Genomic DNA, 25,188 nt, shown 5'->3' on the forward strand with positions numbered 1-25,188 from the left:
ATTGTGGTGCAACAATGTGGAAAGAATGTGTTGATCAAATGGTAAATTCTGATTGCCACCTCTAAGTGAGCCATCTGAATGTTCTTTGGTCAAGAACAATAACAAAATCAAAACACTTCTTGAAAAGAAGTACCAAGTCAAATCAGCAATAAGTTTCTTTATATTGGCTCAAGAAATAAACAAGATCATCACATAGAATATTTAATCTTTCAACAAACAATGAAATTACAAAGATTGGTTCTACAGATGTTGCCTTTGCCACTGATCATGAAATATTCAGAGTATTAACAAACATTGAATAAATAGTCATGGTGTAGATTCTTATCTTGAAAATGTTGAGAGTGAAGGAGATCACAGAAGAAGGTCATTGGGCACATTGTGTATGTGTTGGCCCTCTGAAGTCATGTTTCATGGATTGCCATTCTCCTGTCGTCTTCCTGTATTCTTGCACATATTTCCTTTTCGGATAAGCTTAATTACCTTTCAGATGTATCGTCTCAACCTGCCAGTAGTCACAGGGTATAGAGATGATAGGGAGAAATCACATAATAAAAAATGTAAATCTAATTAAAATAGTTTAAAGCAGAAAGTAAATGAAATAAATTCATTACAAAAGGAATATATTTTGTCCAATAATGTATTTGAAAATAATTTGTTGTGCATTTAGATATTTGTATATTGGTCACCTTACTTGAGGAAGAATGTAAATATGTTTAGGCAGTTCAGAGAACGTTCACTAGACTAATACCTGGAAATGGCTGGGGTGTCTTCCGACAAAACTTTAGACAATCTAGATTTGTATTCATTTGGAATTTAGAAGAGTAATAGTCAGCTGGATTAAAAGATGTAAAACTCTAAAGCAACTTCACAGGGTAGATGGTTCCTCTTGTGAAGACTCAAATATCAGGGGTCACTCATTTAAAAAGAGATGAGACATTTTTTTTTTTCCTGAGGGTTAAGTGTCTTTGAAACTGTCTTGCTTAAAAAAAAAAGTAGTGAAAGCAAAGTCTTTGAGTTAGATAGATCCATTGTTAACCAGGAGTATGAAAGGTTATTAGTGGTAGTTGGGAAAGCAGATTTGAGATTACAATCAGACCAGCCATGATCTTATTGAATGGTGGAACAGGCATAAGGGGCTGAATTTCCAGAGGCTCAAGGGAGGCTCCATTAATATTCCCATCATCAGTAATGGGACAACCTGCTAATCATTGCAAAAGATAAGGCTGAAGTATTTGCAACAATCTTCAGCCAGAAGCACTGAGTGAATGATCCATCTCAGCCTCCTCCATAGGGCTCCAGCCTCTCAGATGTCAGTTTCCAGCCAATTTGCTTGTGATTCTAAGAAATGATTGGGGGCACTGGATATTGCAAAAGCTATGGACCCTGACAACATTCCAGCAATAATACTGAGGATGTGTGCTTCAGAAATTTCCACACTTCTAGCCAAGCTGTTACAATACAGCTACAACACTGACATCTACCTGACAATTTGGAAAATTGCCCAGGTATGTCCTGTACACCAAAGAAAAATCAAATCCAATCCAGCCAATCATCGCCTCATCAATTTACTCCCTGTCATCAACAGTGCAATCAAGCAGCTACTGCTCAACAATAATTGTTACACTAACAGCCAGTTTAGGTTCCACCAGGGCTGTTCACCTCCTAACCTCATTACAGCCTTGGTGCAAAATGGGCAAAAGAGCTACATTCCAGAAGTGAGGTGAGAGTAACTGCCCTTGACATCAGGATAGTATTTGACCAAGTATAACATCAAGAAGCCCTATCAAAATTGGAGTCAGTAAGAATGAGAGAAAAGACTCCGCTGTTTAGAGAAATAGGTTGCATTAAGACAGATGGTAATGGTTGTTGGAGGTGCTTCATCTCAGCTCGAAGGCATCTCTGCAGGAGTTTCACAGGGTATATTTTCTGAGCAATCTGTTCAGAGATGTTATTACACACATCTGAACCCAGGTCTCCTGGCTCAGAGGTACAAACAGTACTACTTTGCCACAAGAATCATGAGTTGCTCAGGGTAGTTACCTATGCCTGCCATCTTCAGCTGTTTCATCAACACTATTCTCTTCATAATGTCAGAAGTCAGAATGTTCATTGATGATTGTGTAATGTTTGGGACCATTCACAACTCCTCAGATACTGAAGCAGACTCTGTTCAAATGCAGCAAGATCTGGCCAATATCCAGGCTTGCAAGTAACATCGGTGCGACATAAATGCCAGACAATGACAAACTCCTGTAAGAGACAATCTAACCACTGCACCTTGTCATTCACTGACATTACCATCACTGAATCCCCCACTATCAACATGGATTACCATTGACCAGAAATTGAACTGGACTAACCGTATAAATACAGTGGTTACAGAGCAGATCAGAGGCTAGGAATCCTACAGCAAGTATCTTACCTCATAATCCCCAAGGCCTATGCACCATCTTCAAGTCACAAGTCAGGAGCCAGATTGAATGTGCCCCACCTGGATAAGTGCAGCTTCAACAACACTCAAGAAGCTTGACACTATCCAGGACAAAGCCTGCTTGATTGGACCCACATCCTCAAACATTCACACTGTCAACTGTTGATGGACAGAAATAGCAGTATTTGCCATCTACAGGATGCCATGAAAAAATGCACTTAAATACCATAGCATCTTCCAAACCAACAGCCACTACCATGTAGAAGAAGAAGGCAACTGATACATGACAACACCATGATTTACATGTTCGTCTCCAAGCCACTCATCATCCTGACTTATCACCGGGTCAAAGTCCTGGAACTCTGTACCTAATGGCATTGTGGGGGGTACTTACACCAATGAACTGCAGCAGCTCAAGAAGGCAACTCACCACTGCTATCTTGAGGGTAATTGGGCAATAAATGCTCGACCAAACGAATGGATTGAGAAGGTGTCGTATTCAGTGGCATCTTCTGCTTTGGTTTTACAACAGCATGCAAATGTGTTTCGCAATGTGATAATAACTAGGTAATCTGTTTTTGTGATTGTGATTTAGGGCCAGATATTGGCCTGAGCACTAAGGACAACTCTCCTGCTGTTCTTCTAACAGTAATTTAACATATTTTAAGCTTGGAAGGAACTGGCAGTCTGGGTTTCAGTTTCATGCTTCTTACAAAAGTTGGAAGCTCTGACTTTGCACTATTCACTCCTTACTGCACTGGACTGTCAACTCTGATTTTCATGCAGTCAGGCTCTGGGCTTGGACCTGAAAACAGAGTCTTGAAAATCAGAGGTGAGAGTGCTACTAATGAAGCAACAGTTGACACACACTTTTGTTTGGCTAGCCTTCTTGGTCAGCAGAGCTTTCCATCACCTGTACGAGTGTTCATCCAAAATTAAGGCTCAAGTTGGTGACTGTGTCCCAGTTATCTGCGCTGATGTCTACCAAACCCATATCTTATTTGCAAGCATGAATATCCAACTGACCATGATGTAGTAACCAGTCATTGTACAGGAGATCTTTGGATGCATGATAGCTGAATGCACAATAAATGTTACTGAGCCAGTGCAGACATTGTTGGCTGAGTAATGGGTGTATGCAAATGAAATTAGTGTACTCCAGCACCTTGGAGCTGATAACCTTAACCAGCAGTGAGGTGTTGAGCATTGTGCATTGGCTTGATTGTAGGAGTTGCCAGGAAGGTGGCATATTTAGATAACAGATGTCTTTGCATTCACAGATTTGTTGGACAGGGTTTAGTCTTTTATCCATTAATTCTCCTGAGGAATGCACAAAACAGTGAAGATATTTGTCCATAACTAAGGGTTTGATTCATGAATGCCATGTTGACATAGCGGTGCAGTGTCTATATGGGGGCCAAACCCACTTCCAAGTTCCTCTGAAGCTTTGCCTGGAGCCACAAGGGATTCAGTTTCCATGTGTCACCAGAAGGAGGTACTGCAGAAGATTTGCTCGTGGAGAAGCTCGTACTGGCAGTGAGAGACTTAGGCTGTCCTTGGTACAGCTGCTAACCAGTGGTGTAGACTGGAAATGAAAAACAGATGAGCACTCAGAAAACAAGGAACAAGCTAACTTTCTTCACCTATACTCCGGATGCATCACATTGATTGGCTAGTATGTAATTCCAATCTTAGATTCTATGTTTGTAGCTGCCAGTCCATGTTTCATTAAGTAATATGGATTCTAAACACCTTTTTTAAATTTCCTTTTCCTTGATTTTCACTCTGTTTCCAGCTTATGACTGTGATCCTTCTTAAGCAGGAGTTATCTTTAGGCTTCAAGTTGTCCCTCCTGGGAAGAAGCAAAGTGATCTATCTGACTGTCCCAAAACTGATCATTTTCTTACTCATGATAGAAATTTTTTATCATTAAGCAGGTGATTACAATGTCAGATTCCCAATGACTCACTGGGTTAGTCTGCTGGAAAGGGAGGTCTACTATTCCCAGAGTTATCACAAGTGTGATAAGATGGAATAAAATGTATAAATTAATCATGTAAATCAATACAAATGGGTATGATACAGTTAAGGTTATTGAGATGTGGTTGCAGGTTTACCATTGATGAGAACTGAATATCAAGGGATATTCAGTTTTTAGGAGAGACAGAATAAAGGTAAAACAAATGGGCTAGCATTGCTAGTTTAAGAGGAAATTAATGCAATATTGAAGAAGAATATTAACTCCAATGAAGTGGATTTTGTATGACTAGAGCTTTACACAAGGTGCTGAAAATATAGTGGAGATTGTATTTAGACCCTCAAACTGTAGTGGTAACTTTGGGAAAGGCATTACACAGGAAATTAGAGATGCAAACAATTAAGATACAGCATATAATTACAGATAATTTTAATCTGCATATGGATTGGACAAATCAAATCAGCAACAATTCAATAGAGGAGAAATTCCTGAAGTGTGTACAGCATTATTTTTGGATCAATGCATCACGAAACCAACGAGGTAACAGGCCATTCGCGACTGAGCACGAAAAAGAAATAATTGGCAATCTAGTCAATCTTGTGAGGCCCCTTTGGGAAGAGGAACCAAAATATGGTAGAATCTTTTATTAAGATGAAAAATTATGTAGCTGATTTTGAGACTCAGATCCTGAATCTATATATGAGAACTTATGATTGTGTAAGGCACAACCTGCCTATGATAAACTGGGGAACATTACTTAAAGGGATGAAGATGGATAGGCAATGGCATGGATAAACTGCAACAATTGTTCATTACTGTTTGACAAAAGTAAAATGGGAAGCATGGCTTGGCAATGCCTAACAAGGGAAATTAAACAAATAGTATTAGATCTAAGGAAGAGGCATACAAATCAGCCCAGAAAATGGAGTGGAGCTGAATATTGGAAGCAGTCTAGATTTCAGCAAAAGAAAACAAAGGGATTGATTAAGTTGGAGAAGATATAGCATTTGAGAGTAAGCTTGTAGGGCTCATACAAACTGATTGTAAAAGCTTCTGTAGATATGTGAAGAGGAAAGGATGGTCGGAGTTAAATCTAAGAACCTTACAGCCAGAAAAAAAGGCAAGTTATAATTGGGAACAAGGAGATGACACGGCAACTAAATATATAATTTGGTTCTGTCTTCACAAAGGAGGAAACAAATAATGACCTAAAATGTTGGGGAATTCGGGGACTAGTTAGAAGGAGGAACTGAAGGAAATCCATATTAGTAGAGAAATGGTGTTGGGGAAATTGATGGAGTTAAAGGCTGAAAAAATCCCAGAGCCCAATAATCTAGCTTCCAGAGAAGTTGAAGAAATGGCCCTACAAATGGTGGATGCATTGTTGGTCATCTTTCAAGATTGTATAGACTCTTTTACTACGGATTGGAGACCAGGTAATGTAACCCTCTAGTTTAAAAAAAAAAGTGGGTGGAGAGAAATCTGGGAATTATTGCCTGACATCAGTTAGGCGGAGATATTAGAGTTCATTGTAAAAGATTAATAGCATAGCAGAGCTTTTAGAGAACAGTGATAGGATTGGGCTGAATCATGGATTTGCATGACATAAAAGACCCGACATAAAAGATTAGTAAGTAAAATTCAGACACGAGATTGGGACTAGCGCACTGACTTGGCTAGAGAACTATTTGGCAGACAGTAAGCAAACAGTAAGAATAAAGGGTCTTTTTCTGAGAGGCATACAGTGACTAATGGGGTACTACAGAGAAAAGTCCTTGGATCCCAGCTGTTCAGAATGTATTTTAGTGATTTAGATGAGAGAACTAAATACAATATCTAAACATTTGCAGACAACACAAAGTTGGTTGGGAAAATGAACTGTGAGGAGCATACAGAAATGCCATCAATGTGATTTAGACAAGTTGACTGGGTGGATGAATGCATGGCAAATGAAGTACCATGTGAATAAATGTGAGGTTATCCACTTTGAAACAAAAGTAGTTTGGGAAAGGGGAGATGCAAGAGACTGAGGTGGTGTTGTATACCAGTCACTGAAAGTAAAGGTGCAGCAGGCAACAAAGAAAGCAAATGCATGTTGACCATCATAGCGGAAAGATTCATGTATTGCAGGAGGGAATGTCTTGTTGCAGTTGTACAAGGCCCTGATGAGACCACAGATTCAGTATTGTCAAGTTTTGGATGTCTCATCTGAGGGTAGATATTTTGGTTATTGAGAAATTGCAAAAAAGTTAATCAGACTGATAGTTGGGTGGCAACATCGACATATAAAGAGAGACTGGATTGGTTAGGACTATATTCACTGGAGTTTGGAAAAATGAGAGGACTTTTGACACCAATTAAATTTTAACAAGGTTAATTAGGGTGAATGCAGGAAGGATGTTCCCAAAATTGTTTTTTGACAAAACCCTTTGAGTCTCTCATCTACCCTATTCATCACAAGAGCACTCATCAGTCCTTACCTCTGCTTTCCTACAGTTAACAGTACAGTTGGATGTGTGGTATTCTCATTTTTGAATTAGCTTTTTGGATTTATTCTTAGGAGCTCCACCAAGTCCTATGGGCTTTCCACACTATTCCAGCATTCTGAACAGAGGATCCCACTTCATTACAGTGGAACATTTAAGCCTCCAATTTTCATCTCCGCCCTCAGTATTTTTCCTTGTAATCCATGGAGGATATCTTGGCATTCTGCACTATCTTTTCTTTGCCCTAGTTACTTGCCTTCTATTATTCTCCCATCCTCTCTCCTCCTTGAGTTTATGGAGGTGACAGCAAAACTGTCTGTTCTTAAGGATTATCTCATAATTCACAGCCATCACTGTTGCTTGTTTAGTTTCCAGCATTGGTTCTTATTTTAAAAGGCAGTGACTATTTAAGTTCTTCCAAGAGAGTGACCTTTTTTAGAGCTTCATACGTAGTTTCACTTCCTAATGCTGGTATCCACCTCTCAAAATTACTTTGAATTTAAAACGGTTAACAATCTTGGATTTGTCTTGCCCTTACCAACTTTTACAGATGCTCCATTGAAAGCATATTGACTGGGAGCATACTGGCCTGGAATGGTAATTGTGTTGAGACTGTATTGCTGGAAAAGCACTGCAGGTCAGGCAGCATCTGAGGAGCAGGAAAATCGGCGTTTCAGGCTAGAACCCGAAACGTCGATTTTCCTGCTCCTGACCTGCTGTGCTTTTCCAGCAATACACTTTCAACTCTGATGTCCAGCGTCTGCAGACCTCACTGTCTCCTAGTATGGTAACCCAAGACTTTAAAAAGCTCCAGAAAGTTGTGTGCATAGCCCAGCCTATCACAGAAACCAGATTCTGGATTAGTGGTGCTGGAAGAGCACAGCAGTTCAGGCAGCATCCAAGGAGCAGCGAAATCAATGTTTCGGGCAAAAGCCCTTCATCAGGAATACAGGCAGTGAGCCTGAAGCGTGGAGAGATAAGCTAGAGGAGGGTGGGGGTGGGGAGAAAGTAGCATAGAGTACAATGGGTGAGTGGGGGAGGGGATGAAGGTGATAGGTCAGGGAGGAGAGAGTGGAGTGGATAGGTGGAAAAGGAGATAGGCAGGTAGAACAAGTCATGGGGACAGTGCTGAGCTGGAAGTTTGGAACTAGGGTGAGGTGGGGGAAGGGGAAATGAGGAAACTGTTGAAGTCCACATTGATGCCCTGGGGTTGAAGTGTTCCGAGGCGGAAGATGAGGCGCTTTTCCTCCAGGCGTCTGGTGGTGAGGGAGCGGCAGTGAAGGAGGCCCAGGACCTCCATGTCCTCGGCAGAGTGGGAGGGGGAGTTGAAATGTTGGGCTACGGAGCGGTGTGGTTGATTGGTGCGGGTGTCCCGGAGATGTTCCCTAAAGCGCTCTGCTAGGAGGCGAAACCAGCCTGCCATCCATGGACTCCATTTACATGTTTTGCTGCAGAAAGGATGCCAACATCATCAAAGACCCATTGCACCCTAGTAATGCTCTCCTACAACCTCTTCTGTCAGGCAGTAGATACAGAAGCTTGAACATACACAACAGCAGGTACAGGAACAGCTTCTTCTCTGCTGTTATTAGACTGTTAAAAGGACTCTCTAACTTCAGATAATGCTGATCTTGCCTAGTACATGCCCTGTGCAATGTAACCTGTATGCCTCTAAGTTGTTTTTTCACCCTTTGATCGGTATGTCCTTGCTTATTGTGATCTGCCTGTACTGCTCATAAACAAAGCTTTTCACTGTACTTAGGAACACGTGGCAATAAATAAATCAAATCAAAGGCTATTTCTTTAAATTTCAATCTTTTGCCTGTATGCTTCCAGAACTAACTCAAGTTAAAAGAAAACACTCAACTAATTATCTTTAACCAATGGAAATTGGGGAAGATGAATTGCTTACTTATAGATAACCTTCTCCCATCTTAAATTCCCCCTCTCACATTCAGGTCGTCACACAAAGATAGACGAGACATGGATATTAAAAGTGAAAAAGGAAAATATTATCAGTGAAACACAGTTTGTTAGCAGAGACTGGGCAATAGTTTTCAATGAGTTGTTTTCTTTCTCTTCCTTTCACTTTCTTGATGTTGAGACAGAATTGTTTGCACACCAGTGTCGAGTACTTCACTCACTGGTTGAAATTTCATCGCTTTCAGAATCTCGAGTGAGTGTTTCATTTCAATGAGGGAATTTGCAGAAGGTGGTGAGCAGAAGGCAGTTGGCTGTTACTGTAGACTTTCTGGCTGGCAGTTGGCTGGTCCATCCACATTGAGAGAGAAAGAGAGGTTTTCTTGATGCTTTTCCTTGCAAACCAATTGGTTTTCTACTGCACTGGGCCCAAACTAGCCTTGGCCACCTGATCTGGAGCCAATAAAAAAAGTGTTTTTTAAAACTGCAGCCATCTTGTTGACAGTCTCCTTAGTTCAAAGTAGTATCTTCCTTTTTTTCAGTCCACAGTGCAAAAATAAAAAAAACATGTGGTTACAAACCTAAGAATTCCTGTAAAACCCTCATTATTCCCAGTGTTGCTACTGAGAATAATACTGCTTCCCTACTTGCCAAAGGCTTTAAGTTGACATTTACCGCAATATAAAAATAATTGTTACCTGTTATATTGCATACTTCAAATCAATCTATTAACCCTTTATTTACAATGTGATAGTAAAATCATGACTTGAGAGGATCTAGTTGTCCCATGGTGTTGCTTGTTGTACTGAGCTTTGAAATTTGAACTCAACATGGTTATTCAGTATTGTTGAAAACTGATCAAAATCTTATAATATTGTATCACATTGTATTTTATTACTTTAACTGATTTCATGCAAACAGTTCTCTGAAAACAATTCCTTGAGTAGTTTAATTACAATGAATTATTCTAAAATATTCCGAAATTGAAAATTCATTTTAAGTGTGACAATTTAATTTTTAATTAAGCATTGCAGGTGTAAAATTTCATCATTACTTTTTTTCATTTGGTGGTCAATCTTTTCTACTCTAATTGGGCATTATTGAATTCTGCCTTGTTATTGAATTTGGCCCAGTAATAATAATCTTTTCAATCATCTGTATTCCTCGAGCTGAATTGGTTGCCTGGAGTTGTTTTATTTTACTCTTCAGTTGCCAATTCAAAATCTTGTTTAATAACAAGTTTGTAACATATTTGTTATTGACAAGTGGTGTTGCAAATTAGCTCAACAAAATGACAATCAGTAACCTACAATTTTGCTCTTGATTGTTCTTTGAGAAACTGCCTTTATTTTGTTTGTCACAGCAGTTTGTTATTGACTGATGAAAATTCACCTAATTATTAAATCAAAGCAGAATTGATGTCAACTAGCACGAGGCCCAGGAAGAGTTAAAAATATTTGTGAATCATTTGTGTTGTAAGTTCAGGTACATGCTGAAATTCAACATCGTGATGTATTTATTAGATATTTATTAGATATCACTGCAATTCAACACAGTGTGCAAATTGGGACTTGTGTCCCTTGCTCTCTCTTATATCTGCCATGCAGGCTAGAGTGCTAAGTAGCCCGGGCACCTTTCAGCAGTAGGTTTTCCTCACCTGTCATTCCTAATCATCAAGTAATTAACCATATTCACAGCTGCTGACCCTTGGCACAAACAGGGCTTTGAATGATGCACGCCTGGTTGGAGAGCAGTTGACCGTGCTGGTCCCATTTGACCCATTTGCAAATCCACTACAGGTGTGGGCTTCAGTACAGGACATAGCTTCCAAAGTTTTGTGTTGTCCTGCTGCTTAGCCTACTGAATAGGGATTTCGCTGTAGGTAGTTAGGAAACAGATGGAGTTTAATTGTTGTTCTGTGGAGAGGGACAGAGGGGCACATGATCTGAACTGTTTTCCAGTAGAGTAGTCATCTAAACGTTCCGTCTGTGCATGTTGTGTTTAGAAAGAGGTAGTTAAAGTATCAGCCTTATTTAGGGCTCCCCCAATAGAGTCCTTTACAAACTAGTTTACAAAAGATTAAGATTCCACAACATCTGGAGCCTTTGTCACTTTCCCACTGTTTCTTCCTGGTTTTTTAGGGCTCCTATTACCGTTGGATTATGTTGGACATTCTCATTTTCTCCTTTTCTCCACAGCTTTTGATATGTCTAGATCAATTTGCAGCATGGTTTAACACTAGATCTGCTTTCTGCCAACAGCATTTATTCTTTAGTAGTATCCTTACAAATGAGCTAGTGTATTCCTGTAACTTCAGAAGTTTTAAAGAACCATCGAAAGGGCAGCATCTAATGACTTTATTAGTGTAAGGTTTCAGATGGACTTGTTCATTGTTCACTTATCCTTGTCAACTATTCATAATTACTACAGTATTGTCTGATGCACTTGTAAATGATTTCCTAGTAACACAAGAAGTTGGGATAAAAGGTATTTGGCTGAGTAGAATAACACCACAAGACCTTGTCAGATAATTGTTTGAAAGGTGGCAGACTGACAAATTTATTCCCTCCATGCTTCATGTACAAGGCAAATCAAAACAATGATAGTGACTACATAGTTCAGATATTAGTAAAGGATTACTTATATCATCTTTCCAATCAAATTAAAAGTTATGAACTAATTCCAAATCTAAATATAGCACATATCCAACTCAGTTCAAAAATTGTTACTTGAAATATATTGTGATTCCTGTTCTACTTAATATAACATTTTGAAGCACAGAATTACATTAGATAAAATATCCCAAACTACAAAATGCTAAGGTACCTGGATATCCATGCCAATACAAGCATTTTGGGCCCATTCCAAATTATCTTTCAAAAGGTGGTTGTCAGCACTATCCTGTTGAGTATAAGATGAAAAGCTATAGTATGTGTCTCTTTTCAGCAATTTTCAAGTTCTGAACTATCAAGAAAAAGATCTGTGGATCTGGAAATCTGAAATAAAAACCGATAATACTGGAAATTCTCTGGACTTGAAGCATCTGTGGAAAGAAAAATCCAGATTATTGGTGAGAAAGTGCTATCAAGTGGCACACTCAACAACACTTTCTTTTGCTTCACTAACGATTGAGTATTGACAGGGTCTTAATTGGTTAGGTTAGATTTTTATGGAGAGGAAATGCCTGGCTGATTTTCCACTTTGGTAAATATCAGTTTACTGAATGATGAGAGATGTGACTAGTTCTATGGCATTCCTTTTGAAAACTAAAGCCAGTTGATGCTGGAGTCTACAGCCTCTGCTGTATCTAGCGTGTGCCTATTTCTTGATACCAGATGGACTAAATTAATTATTTTTGTCAGACTAACCTCTGTAATGAAGAGAACCTCAGGAGTAGACGGAGGTGGATCAACCACTTGGTAGTTATGGTTGAAGACAGTTGCAAACTCAACCTTGCCTTTTATATTTATATGCAAATCTCCCCCTGTCATTGAGCTTGGGAATGTTTGTGTAGACCCCTCTTATTGGCTGTTCAGTTGTTCACGACTCTTCACAATGGGTGGTAGGCAGGACTACAAAGCTTTGATTGTACCATTTGCGATAAGATTAGTTATATCTACATATAATATTCTAGTATCTCTATTTAGCATGCATGTGATCTTTTCCTTCTTTCCCACCACTCTGCCACATAGTTAAGGAATTTTGATTCAAAATATAATGTTCCTTGATGGGCAAGTTGACATCGTTTTGAACGATTGGTAGCAAGTACCATACAGCTATTAATGTCCATTATAGGAACGCAGGAGCAGGCCATTCAATGCCTCGAACCTGCTCCACCAACCAAGATCGGCCAATTTGATGCCATTTTTCCTTGCCAGTCACATATCGCTTCTTGTTGGTATCAGGAAACTATTTAGTTCTCCATCCTGTACTTACTTCCCTACAGAACTTTGACAGCCCTCGCGGGAGGTGAGGAGGTGGGGAAGAATTCCAAAGATTCACAGCCTCTGTAGAAAGAAAGATTCTCCTCATCTCAGTCTTTTTTTCTGAAACTGTGACCCCCTGTTTCTAGATCCCCAGCTAGGTGAAGCATCCTTTATATATCCACCTTTAAATAATTTTGCAAATATCATTGAGGTCATTTTTCATTCTTTTAAACTCTGGAAAATATAGGCCCAATGTCCTCAATTGCTCCTCATAAGATAGTCCCACAATCCCAGTTATTAGTCTGATGAACTCCCTCCATGGAATGCTGCCCTACTTCCTGGAGCACTCCAGTGCGTCTTTTGAGTGTTAACTTTGTCTTCCCTTAGAACACTTTGCATTTTTGAATTTGTACACAGATCCTGAAGGTAGCAAACACTTTTTGGCTATCTGGACACAAAATCCCATCCATCATAGTTGATTTTGAAATTTTGCACAAATGCTTGTAGAACTGGCTTCAGGAAGATCACTAACATTTATTCTGTAGTCTTATTTTATCTAGAGGCTTCACTTTCTCAAAAGGCAGTTAGCAATGGGCAATAAATGAGCCAGCATCACCCATATCCCATGAATTAATAAATAAATAAGTCTGGAAGAATTGCTAATAGACTTCATCGAGCACTTATCTGTGGCTTTCACTGAAGTACGACAACATGGTGATGATAACTCCTTTGTACATTCAGACTTCTGTTAACTTCAGGAGGCCTTTGTTGTCAAACATTTGCTGTTGTAGTTTGTGGAAGCTTAGCTTGTCATGGATGATGTAGTGTTGGATCTCTTTTTCTGTGGCTACATTTAGAAAGAGGCCTTCACTAAGGCAGTCACTCAACACATTCCAGGGTCTCTCTTTCATTACACGTGGGAGGTGGAATATTGACTGACAGGTTTAATGTTTGTTTTGACAACATTAAAGAGGAGGTTTGGTTCATGTATGCAGAACAGAAGACGTCGAGAATAGCTTGCAAATCTGTTGAAGAGGTGGGAAACTATACTGAAGTTATCTGCATACTGTAGATCATGTGCATCTCTGGTGGTCAGTTTAGTTTTCACCAAGAAGTGACTGAGCTTAGACTTTATATTTAATACTGCTCAGTATTAAAATATTGAGGTGAGATGAATAACCAAGCAAATTGTAAATAGTGTAGACTCACTACATAGCCTTACTTCACACCAGTCTAGGTTTTCAAGGTAACTGTTTCTGGTCAGTTCTGTTGTAGTTTCAGTAGTATCATCATGAAGCAATTGTAAGATTGGGATAAACTTTCTTGGACAGCCACATCTTTGGAGACTCATTCAGAGCTGTGCAATATACTTAGTAAGATGCTTTGGTCAGGTTGATAAATGCGATGAAGAGTTCCTGGTGGCATTCTCAGCAGTTTTTTTGGAATTGATTAGTAACAAAGGCCATGTTCGAGATTCCTCTGGAAGGTCTAAATCCTTTCTGTCTCTCAAGCAGGATTTCCTCAGTCATTGGAAGTGGTTGATTCAGAAAGATTTCTTGCATGAATATTCTCAAAACTGAGAGCTTACATTTTCTCAGTTTCTTATTATTTGCATATTTTTAATCAAATTTTTATGGTTTGGAAGCTGCACAAGTTAAACTTCTGTTAAGGTAACTGTCATGACCTACTTTGGAATGTTCAACGATTCTCAAGCCCCATTCGTCCTGGGGTCGCCATAAAAGTGGAAAATTTAATCAAAGTACACAAAGACCCCAATTTTCTTGTCTGATGGAATCTGGTTAACAAAAATTACTGACCAAGTTCCTGTACTTAACATGAACTACCGTTTATTACAAATAAGTAAACAGTAGTCATAATAAACGAACAGTTAACATTTGGCTCTCCCAGTTAAAAGTCTACACCCTTAAAAGTTCTGTACGCACGCACATAATACAGGCAGGCAAAGTTGAACACAAAAATTGTTTTTTATAAATAGAAAGAAACCTGGGAAATAGGTCAAAAGCACCACTTCACAGGATTTGATAAGATGTTCCTTTTTCTTCCCAAGACTTTGTTCTTCGATCTCCTTTCTCCAGTCTTTCACATCTTTGAAGGAGGCACAGGGCAATTGATGCACTTATTTCAAAGTCTCTTAGTTTCTGCTTAAAATCAGCAACTTGCAGGAGACACAGAACCTGTTGTTCCTGCAGTATGGTGGCTTGTCTCTATCTGTTGTTAACCCCCCAAGCTGTTCACTTGCCCAGGTAAGTCATAGAGTTGTTGCCAGGTTGATAACCTCTATCATCCATAACTGGTCACATTTGCACACTCTAAACAGTAATCTGTTGCAAGCCAAATCTCACTCTGCACACACACTCAGGTGCTGTGCCATCTTATCTCACCATTGTCACTACAGGTTGTTCTGCTATAGCTTGCGTTTCGTCAACATGAACACGATTGACGAATTGGGGATGCTGGTTCTAAAGCACGAACTTTTAAAATGTTGGCTGTATTGCGGTTACATCACCAACACTTTAAGTACTGTTTCTAAAGCATGATTTTTCTATAATACGGGGTTGCACAAGAATGCAACCGTCACATTGTGGAAGAACTGTCTGTACTTGCAGTCTCAGCACAGTTTGAAACGAAAGTGACTTTGGGAGAAAGCCTTGAAAACAGAAATGAGAGAATTCTTAATGGCCTGTAAATGTTAGATAAACTGAGTTTTGGAAGGAGCTTAGTTTTGTTTGTTGCCTAGCAACAGTTTCTGAATTAAGGTGATCTTTGTTATGTGACAGACTTGGAAACCATGAGTAGTTGGAATATACTGATAAGAGAGAACTTTGACCTTTCTCAATGAATAGCAGTAAAACCCTTCAAGAAAACTGTTGAAGAAATATCTCAGTGAAGTATTTCTTGAAAATCAGGAAATGTTCCGAGAATTAATATTTCTGATTTTCAATTAATATTTCCTCAAACTTTGAAAGCTAAACTGTTAACTCAATCATAAGACCATGTCTAACTAACTTGCTACCCAAACCAAGCCAAAATATTGTTACTCTTCAGTTAACAATAATTGGGTCTCATCAATAGGAAATAAAAGAAACTGTGAGAAGTTGAGCAATTATTGTTCTTCGTTCGAACTCTTGACCTACAAGGGCCTTGTTCCTTTTTTGACTATTTTCTCAAAATCAATTGCTCCACAGAGCTGCGTGGTTTCATCCTATCTGTGTATGAATGTGTATTTTAGGATTATGGGGATATAGTGTAGTCCTACTTTTAAATTTCTTAAGGAGAATAACCTGTCAGAGATGTGTGTATGGTTTCAGCTTCCAGTGCTGGTATCCACCTGTCAAAATTACTTCGATTAAATCTTCCAAATTCAATATACCCCGCCTGATCCCTTAAATTCTAGACCCTTTGTCTGTATGCCTGAAGCACAAACTCATATGCAGCTAATATAGTTTCCTTTACGATGTCATAATCTCAAGAAACCTCTTCTGATGGCAAATCTCAAATATACTGTATATTGCCTATCAACTTACTCTGTATGAGCAGCATCCAATTTGCCCAATTAATTTTCTGATATAACATAGGGAGTCCCTGCACATCCTTTTCCTCAAATTTTGGTAAACTTAAAAAATTTTAGTAAACACTAAATATGCAAACTTAATGACCTTCAAATTATGATGCAAATGTAGGATCAACTTCATATACAAAATCTCACATAACAACTGCCATCAATACTACATTGTACAATCCGGAAGAAACCTAGCAATCCAGATGTACTAACACCAACTAGCAGCAAAATGGCACGACCAATTCTCCCTCATCTCAGTACATGCAGACAAGGAGGGCCATCAATTTGACTGGAACAATGTAATCATCCTAGGACAACCTAACCAGAGACATGCATGGGAATTCCAAGAGGCCTGATTTTCAACTCGGAATGACACAGGGCCAATGTGATATACAAAACCCCGTGTAACAATTGCCATAAACACTCCATCAACTAGACTGGAAGAAACTGAGCAATCTGAATCCATGAACACCAATTAGTAGCAAAACAGCACAACCAATTCTCTCTCATCTCAGTACACGTAGACAAGGGGGGGCCATCAATTTGACTGGGACAATGTAACTATCCTTGGCCAGGCTAACCAGAGACATGCATGAGAATTCCTAGACCCCCAGTTTTCAACCCAAAATGCCATCAATAAACATGTAGAAATAGACGCCCAAAACAATACACTGTTGAGCAAAACCCAAAATGTCACATCCCACCTGAACAGATTGGATCGTATGAATATCAAGCAAAATAGAACAACGGCACTTCACGGAAGTCGCACTGAGGATATTACCTAGCATGGTGACAAAACGTTTGCATCACAACCTGCCAGCTCAGTGAGCAAAACAGCAATTGTTTGACACGAATTTTTCCACTAGGGTCTGCATTAGTACTTGATGTCTCCTGTTTCAGCTATGTCATTTTAAGCTTAAATGCATTTTCACTTACTTTCTCTTGCACTTATATTTAATTTTCTCTTTTCTGTTTCCTGCCCTTTTATTTTTTACTTCCCTTTCCTTATTTATTTCTGCCATCTTTAGTTTCTTCATTATCCTCTTATGCTCAAGCTGCTTTAACTGTAACTGAAGACCAACTGATTCTGATATATTTATTTTTAATCATTTGTGGGATGTAGGCATCCCAGAATTTATTGCCTGCCCCTAATTGTCCTTGAGAAGGTGGTAATGAGCTACATTCTTGAACCGTAGCAGCCCAGCTGCTGTGGGTTGATCCACAATACCATTTGGGAGGGATTCCAGGATTTTGACCCAGTGACAGTGAGGAAATTGCGATATATTTCCATGTTAGAATGATGAGAGGCTTGAAGGAGAACTGGAAGGTGATAGTGTTCCCATATATCTGCTCCCCTTGTCCTTCGAGATGGAAGTGATCGTAAGTTTGGAAGGTTTTTTTTTAGATTACATTACAGTGTGGAAACAGTCCCTTCGGCCCAACAAGTCCACACCGACTCGCCGAAGCGCAACCCACCCATACCCCTACAGTTACCCCTTACCTAACACTACGGGAAATTTAGCATGGCCAATTCACCTGACCTGCACATCTTTGGACTGTGGGAGGAAACCGGAGCACCCGGAGGAAACCCACGCAGACACGGGGAAAACGTGCAAACTCCACACGTCAGTCGCCTGAGGCGGGAATTGAACCCGGGTCTCTGGCGCTGTGAGGCAGCAGTGCTAACCACTGTGCCACCGTACCGCCCACAAAAGGTGCTGTCTGAGGATCTTTAGCAAATTTCTGCAGTGCATCTTGTCAGTGGTACACACTGCTGCTACTGAGTGTCGGTGGCGGAGGGAGAAGATGCTTGTGCATGCAGTGCCAATCTGCTTTGTCCTGATGGTGTCACGTCTCTTGAGTGAGGTTGGGGCTGCACTCATCAGGCAAGTGGGAAGTAGTCAATCACACTCCTGACTTGGACCTTGAAGATGATGGGCAAGCTTTGGGGGATCAGGAGGTGAGTTACTCGCTACAGTATTCCTAGCCTCTAACCTGCTGTTGTTGCCACTATGTTTGTATAATGAGTCCAGTTGAGTTTCTGGTCAATGGTAACCCCCAGGATGTTGATAGTAGGGGATTCAGTGATGGTAACACCATTGAATATCAAGGCGTGGTGGTTAAATTGTCTCTTATTAGAGATGGTCGTAGTCTGGCATTTGTGTGGTTTGAGTGTTACTTGCCAATTGTCAGCTCAAGCCTGGACATTGTCCAGATCTTTGAACATGGACTGCTTCAGAATCTGTGGAGTCGTGAATGGTGCTGAACATTGTGCAGTCATCAGTGGACAGTTCCTAGAATGCCAGAATGTTTATATTTCCTGTACTTAAGTTATCTCTGTCATCTTATCTCTGCCTTCTTAGCTCTGCCAGGCAACGCTACCTTCAGTTTACCTGCCAAGTCAATCAATGTCTTGGAAATTTCCTTCAAGGCTGCTGGGGACTGCCTGCAGAAAATCCTTTGCTGTTTCCAGTGCCATGTCTTAAATGCACTACAGAACCTGGTATTTTCTGTCATCTGTGTTATTTACTAATACCACACCCAGTCCTCATTGTCTGTTTCAAATCAGTGCTCCTAAACTTTGTCATGCCTCATTAAAGTTGCATATTGGAAATCAAACCCTGCTATACCTGGAGTCAGCACAAAAGTTAACATTTTTAAAAACATGCAGAATTTGCCAGTTTACCTGATTCTCTGACCCAGGTTGGCAAAAGTATGGATATATTTTTGTACTTATCAAGGATTATTATTTATTACAGGTAAAGAGACTATCTGCAGCTGAACAAGTATGAATCATCAGCATTTAGTTCCAATAGTTTAAAAACTATAACCTCATAATAAATTCCACCATCATACATGCTGGTGTGCTTGCTTGCTCTCACTCGCATGCTCTCTCTCACACTCATATTCTCTCTCTCTCACTCTCTTTCACTCTCTCTCTTTCTCTCTCTCTCTCTCTCTCTCTCTCTCTCTCTCACACACACACACACACACACACACACACACACACACACACACACACACTCTCTCTCTCTCTCTCTCTCTCTCTCTCTCTCTCTCTCTCTCTCTCTCTCTCTCTCTCTCTCACTCACACACACACACACACACACACACACACACACACACACACACACACCAAAACAAAACAGAATATGGGTGTTATGGACCAAGGAAAAACTGGAAAGCAATTCTGTGGTTTCTGTTCACAGCATCTGCTCAGATAGTTGTTGTGCTGATTAGAATGCCGCTTCTCTGGATACTTTCACTGGCCTTCTGGAGGTACTGGGTCGCTGTTTTGCACTTCCAGAAGGTTGCTGACTTATTACTTAAAAGTCACAGCAATCACTGAAGGAAAAATTAAATTTGCTTTCTTCAAAAGTAAAGTGGCTTTTACTGTAGAGAATAGAGAGCTCTTGAGCTGGTACAGGTTTGATGGTTTCTCATTATCTTGTTCATGGCCCAAACTGTTCAGCAACCTTAGAACAAATCACATAGTTGTTGGCAGAAAGAGGATCTTTGTTATTGATAACTTGTCATTAGTCCATACCAACCAGCTACTTGTTATCAGTTGATTCCACATTTTGACCCTTTAGTTCTCTTGTTCAAATACTGCTTGAACAAGGTGCTATTTGGATGGTCTTTGCACAATCCTAGTTAAAGCTGTAACGCCTTGTGATCTCCCCCTTATACAGACCGGAAGAAACATGTATGTAATGTGCAGAGAATGTTTGAGAAACCAATTAATTGGTTCCTGTCCACATGGTTCCCTCTTGGTCAATAGAGCATTGTGCTGCTTGATCCTCCTCCAGACAGTTTCACTTGCTTGTAGAAGATACAGGTAGACTGATTCACACTAGAATGGTCTCTGACCTATTCATTAAAAATCACAGCTTACAGCACCTATGAAACCGACTGTCTTCAGGCTTGAAATGCTTTTACTGCAGAGCAGAAACACAATGTTTTTCCTTTCGGAGGTTTGATTGCTTCTTCCAAATGTTCACATCCCCTTTCTGTTCCATTACCTGGGAGCCAACCACGTAGTTGCTGGCCTTTGTGCAGAAGTCCTTCAATAATCCTTGTTTTTAAACCAGTCCTTTTCCAATTCAGTCCACAATCAACAATATAGAAAATAAAATGATATTGTCTTTCCACCGAACTCAATCAATCATTGATGTAACCCATGCAGCAATGTAATCCTCAATAACTTTGTTGGTTAATAATTGGAAAGTTGTTCCAGACGGCAAGACTGTCTTGGTAAAATGCATTCAGTGTTAGAAAAGTTCTTTTGTTTTGGCTCTATCCTGACTATCCTTCCTGTTATTACATCTTTTTAACATGACACATTCATTGATTTTCCACTTGTCTAGAGTACTTGCTATATAATTCACATCACTGAGTTTCTTCTGATTTGTGACAGGCCAGTGAACATTGATTTTGATGTTCCACAGAGAAAAATGATTATACTAACACCCTATCTTCAGCAATAAACTTCCACGTTTAGGCTTTTGATCTGTTCTAGTTTCCGCGGTTTATGAGCACTTTTCAAATGCTTTTTGGCCAATTCTCTCTTTGGTTATTTCTTGTTGAAACTCAAAACAAGCCAGACATGTAATCTCTGAACTTTGATTTATATATTTCTCTTTAATCAATTTAAGGGGTCCTTTCACCTCATGTCCATATATTAGTTCAAAAGGCATGAATCCGATGGTGTCTTCAGGGACAATCCCTAATGACAGACTGGAGTAATGGAATTCTTTTATTCCAATCATTAAAACGTCTTGACAATAAGCTCTAATCACAGTCTTTAAAGTTTCATGTCATCTTTCCAATGCTTCCTGTGATTGTAGATGATAAGTAGAAGACATATTATTTTGTTTCTAATTTATTAATAAATAGCTACAATTTAATGACTGCTCTCATTTTTGCTGTAATTTCTCCCAAAGGCACTGCTTTAGGAAATCTTGTCAAAACATCCATTTTTGTTAAAAGATACTAATTACCTTTCCTTGTTTTGGTCAGGTGTCGATGCAACCTATTAACACTCTGCTTAATATGATTTTCAAAGCTGGTATTGTAATTGAAGGCACAGGTTTAATTGATGGTTGGGATTTCCCCACTGATATTAATGCCATGCCTGTCAATATTTCATCGCTTATTAATGTAATCGTGGCCAATAAAATTAATCTAATATTTTAACATTTGTTTTCTTAAAATCTAAGTGAGCTGCCATTGTAATTTCATGAAGCCTTTTTTTTATGATAGATGCAACTGCTACCTGATGAACTACTTTTGCACTCTGTATAATGGGACTGGTTTGGTGCTCCATGTTCATTGTTTACCTTCATTAAGCCCTTTGGAAGACAAATGGCATAATCAGCCAACATTAGTGACTGACTTGCTTCAATATTTTTTAATATGTTTATTGGTTTACATTCTTGAATTGAAGCATGAGAGAATACAGCTTCTCTTGACGCATTGTAATTTTGATGGTATAAACATTTTCAATTCTAACAACTTTTTAAGCATTTTCTCTAATCTAACCTGGCTTGGAGAACTCCACAATACTAAAATACTTTGAGTTGTAACTGATACCCCGAATTGAAAATTGATTATCTTGCGAGGAGAAGCTATTCTTTTTTTCTAAACTGAGCTCTTGATTCTTCTGGTATGAGACTTTAGGCCTTCTGTTCTGACATCAAAACTAAATTAATTAATTGTTTCTGATCTGATGTAAACTCAGTAATATAAACATTCCATTCATTATTGTGTTTAGGTCTGGATGCCACATGGGAAGGATGTGAATGCACCGTGGAAGCAGTTTACAAGAATAGTTCCAGGGATGAGGAACTTAATTTATGAGGATAGGTTGCAGAAGTTGGATTGTTCTCTTTGGAGAGAAGGCTAAGAGGAGATCTATAGAGATTTTCAAAACCATGAGTGATATAGTTGGATACAGTAGATAGCGAGAAATAGATCCCATTCATAAAAGGAACAAGAGAGAATCAGTCCAATGATCTACAAAATAAAACAACGGTGAAGTGGAATAACTGGTCGGCGTGACAGGAAGGATCTGTTTCTGTGCTGTACATCTCTATGACTCTAAATAGCACATAGGGTATGGAATGCAGTGCCTGGAAGTGTAGTGGAGGCATGTTCAATTCAGGTATTCAAGAAAACTTTGGATGATTATTTGTGCATGCAAATAATGTGCAAAGGATTGGGGGGGAAAGCAGGAGATTGGCAGTAAGTAATGGTACTCATTTAGTGAGCTGGTTCAGGCAGAGTGGGTCAAATGGCATCCTTTGCACTTTAACATTTCTGTGATTATTATTACAAGGCTACTCCCATACACTTCACTACAGTCATATTTTTCTTAAGGAATTGATACACTTAGCGCGCTGTTGAGAATTGCTTTCAAGCTTTTTTTTGTATAAATACTTAACACAACTGACCTACATCTATCTGCTTTTACTTTAAAATCCAAATCCCTATCCTTTCACACAAAATATATTTAGGTGTGCATTTGGATAAGCTGTAACCCACAGGGTTATATGCAATGGATAGTAAATTAATGAAACTGGATTACCCTTTTGGCTGTTCTTTGGAACAGTTCTGAGGAATGGTCAAAACACTCTGTTTTCTCTCCACAGATGCTGCCAGACCTGTTGAGTTTCTACAATCTGACTCTTATTACCTTCCACCTGCCACTTTTAACCCATACTTAAGTGCATACATTCTCATTCATGTCCCTCCCCACTTCTCTCTCACCGAAACACACACACCTCTCACAATTTGGCTGTCATAATCATAGAGTTTCACTCTAGATTCCTCATGTTTGTGCTGACTAAAACAAGAAAATCTTTGCAAGAATCTTACAGACATAGAAACAGAGAATGTAGGAGTAGGCCATTCAGCCCTTCAAGCTTGCTTCGCCATTCAACATGATCATGACTAATTATCCAACTCAATACCTTGTACCCAATTTCTCTCCATACCCTTTGATCCTTTTTGTATGAAGAACCATATCTACCTTTTAAAACTTTTTTTCTGATACTGAGTAACTGTTTTTATAAATTTTATAATTTATAGTGCTTTTTTAGTGCAAAAAAATTTATTGTTTCTTAGTTATTATTTATGGAGCTACATGTTGCTTGAACAGAAATTAGTTAGAAACAAAACCTGAGGAACAGGTCCCATATTTGAGCCAATACACAAAATATTATACCTTTTTCCACTGCAGTGGTCAGATTCAGTCTGTCACAATTTGTGTTTTATTCTGTATTTGTCAACTCATACTTGTAGCTACCTGAGCACAAGGCTATTAAATTGGATTTTCTGGAAAAAAGAACTTTTATTTGCACTCCGTCCTTTGCATCTCATTATCACGATGACATTTGAGTTACCATCAAATATTTAAATATAACATTAGATTGCATTATTTTCATAGATAGTTGTAATATTGCTATCTACTTAAACCTTCTGGTACAAATACAATTCGTCTTTTGATTTATGATTTGACTGAGAAGGCCAAATCAGTTATATATAAGATTCAGATTATTTAACATATAAAAATCCTTTTTAGTACTGAAGAATATTCTAAATGGAATTCCAAAATGAAATATACTGAGCTGTCCATCTTCCCATTTTTTTCCTGCCAAATTACGTTGACTTTGTAACAACTATGTCCTGCCTTGGCAAGTTGTATTTATGTAATACTGATGAAGGAAATTTGACATTCTAACTTTTGGTTTTAAAAGCAAAAAAAATTGGAAATAAGACATGCAAGATTTTGAAGTACATTTATTAAACATAAGTGTTCATGACTGTTAAAAGCAAGATTATCTCTTTCTGCTTGTAATGAAGATGCAGAATATTATTTTCGAGTATATTTATTCAAGGAAATAAGAATGTTTTCAAATCGATGAAGAAAATCAAAGGATAATGCTGACTTAGAAGTACAAAGAATTATTTAGTGCAAAAATTGTTATGGAATAAATTTTCATATGTATTAAGGATTGGGAAATTGAAAGGGCTCCATTCCAGGTACCCAATTCTTGCTATCTGATTTTATTCATTATAAGTTAACAGATTGAAGTGTTCATTTAAAAAGAAATCTCCACTTCGCTACACCGACCCCTTCAAAATGATTGTTCATAGATGTATTAAATCGTCATGATTATTGAGCAATATAACTAGAAAGATTAACATTTTGCCAAATGAACTGTCAGCCACTTTACAAAAAGAAATATTTTAGATGTGCGTTCTCAAGGTGTAGTATGCACATGATGTGTTCAAATAAAACAATATAGCAGCACTGACGAAGTAGCGCAATTAATTTCAACGTGCTAAACATCATAGTACAAAGTATGAGAAAATCTTTCTTTTGTATAGAATTTTTTCAAAATCTCTTAAATTGTAATATTGAAGTAATCTTAATTTGTAATCAAGTAAATGTTCAATTTCTGGTTTGATTAGGTGACAAGTACTGATTATTGGACACTTTGCTTGACCTAATTGTTTTCTTCCTCTATTCTTCAGATTTTTGAGCATGTGCACGAGGCATTTTGGCAGTGTTGTGGCACAGACCATTAGAACATATAAAACTGATCAGTTTCCCTTGCTTCTTATTATTATGGGGAAACGATCATCCAATGAAGTTTTGAATGTGATTCAAGGTAATTTCAAGTAGAAAGCATATATGTTTTAAGTTTCATTCGTATGCAGAATGTACAAGACGGTGGCAAATATTAAAAATCCATGAGTTGCATTTTTCATTTTGAATGTTCAAATACGGATGAGATAATTTGGACCCAGTGCTTTGGCTTATGTTTGTGTATGATGTGCACGCAAATAATCAGTGTCAAATT

The 25,188-nt window shown here is 38.8% G+C and overlaps 1 protein-coding gene across 1 annotated transcript in view; it reads left to right on the top strand.

Annotated features, from left to right (window-relative positions):
• faf1 (Fas (TNFRSF6) associated factor 1) overlaps positions 1-25,188 on the top strand; it is a 414,762-nt gene that overhangs the window by 305,717 nt on the left and 83,857 nt on the right. Inside the window, exon 14 of the mRNA XM_043699221.2 lies at positions 24,860-24,996. Within this exon, the coding sequence (XP_043555156.1) occupies positions 24,860-24,996 (137 nt within the window). The remainder of the gene's footprint in view (positions 1-24,859; positions 24,997-25,188) is intronic.

Source organism: Chiloscyllium plagiosum, unplaced genomic scaffold (assembly GCF_037043375.1).
Source record: "Chiloscyllium plagiosum isolate Xiang-an unplaced genomic scaffold, Cpla_swu_hap1 HiC_scaffold_9, whole genome shotgun sequence".
In the NCBI taxonomy this organism is placed as follows: Eukaryota; Metazoa; Chordata; class Chondrichthyes; order Orectolobiformes; family Hemiscylliidae; genus Chiloscyllium; species Chiloscyllium plagiosum.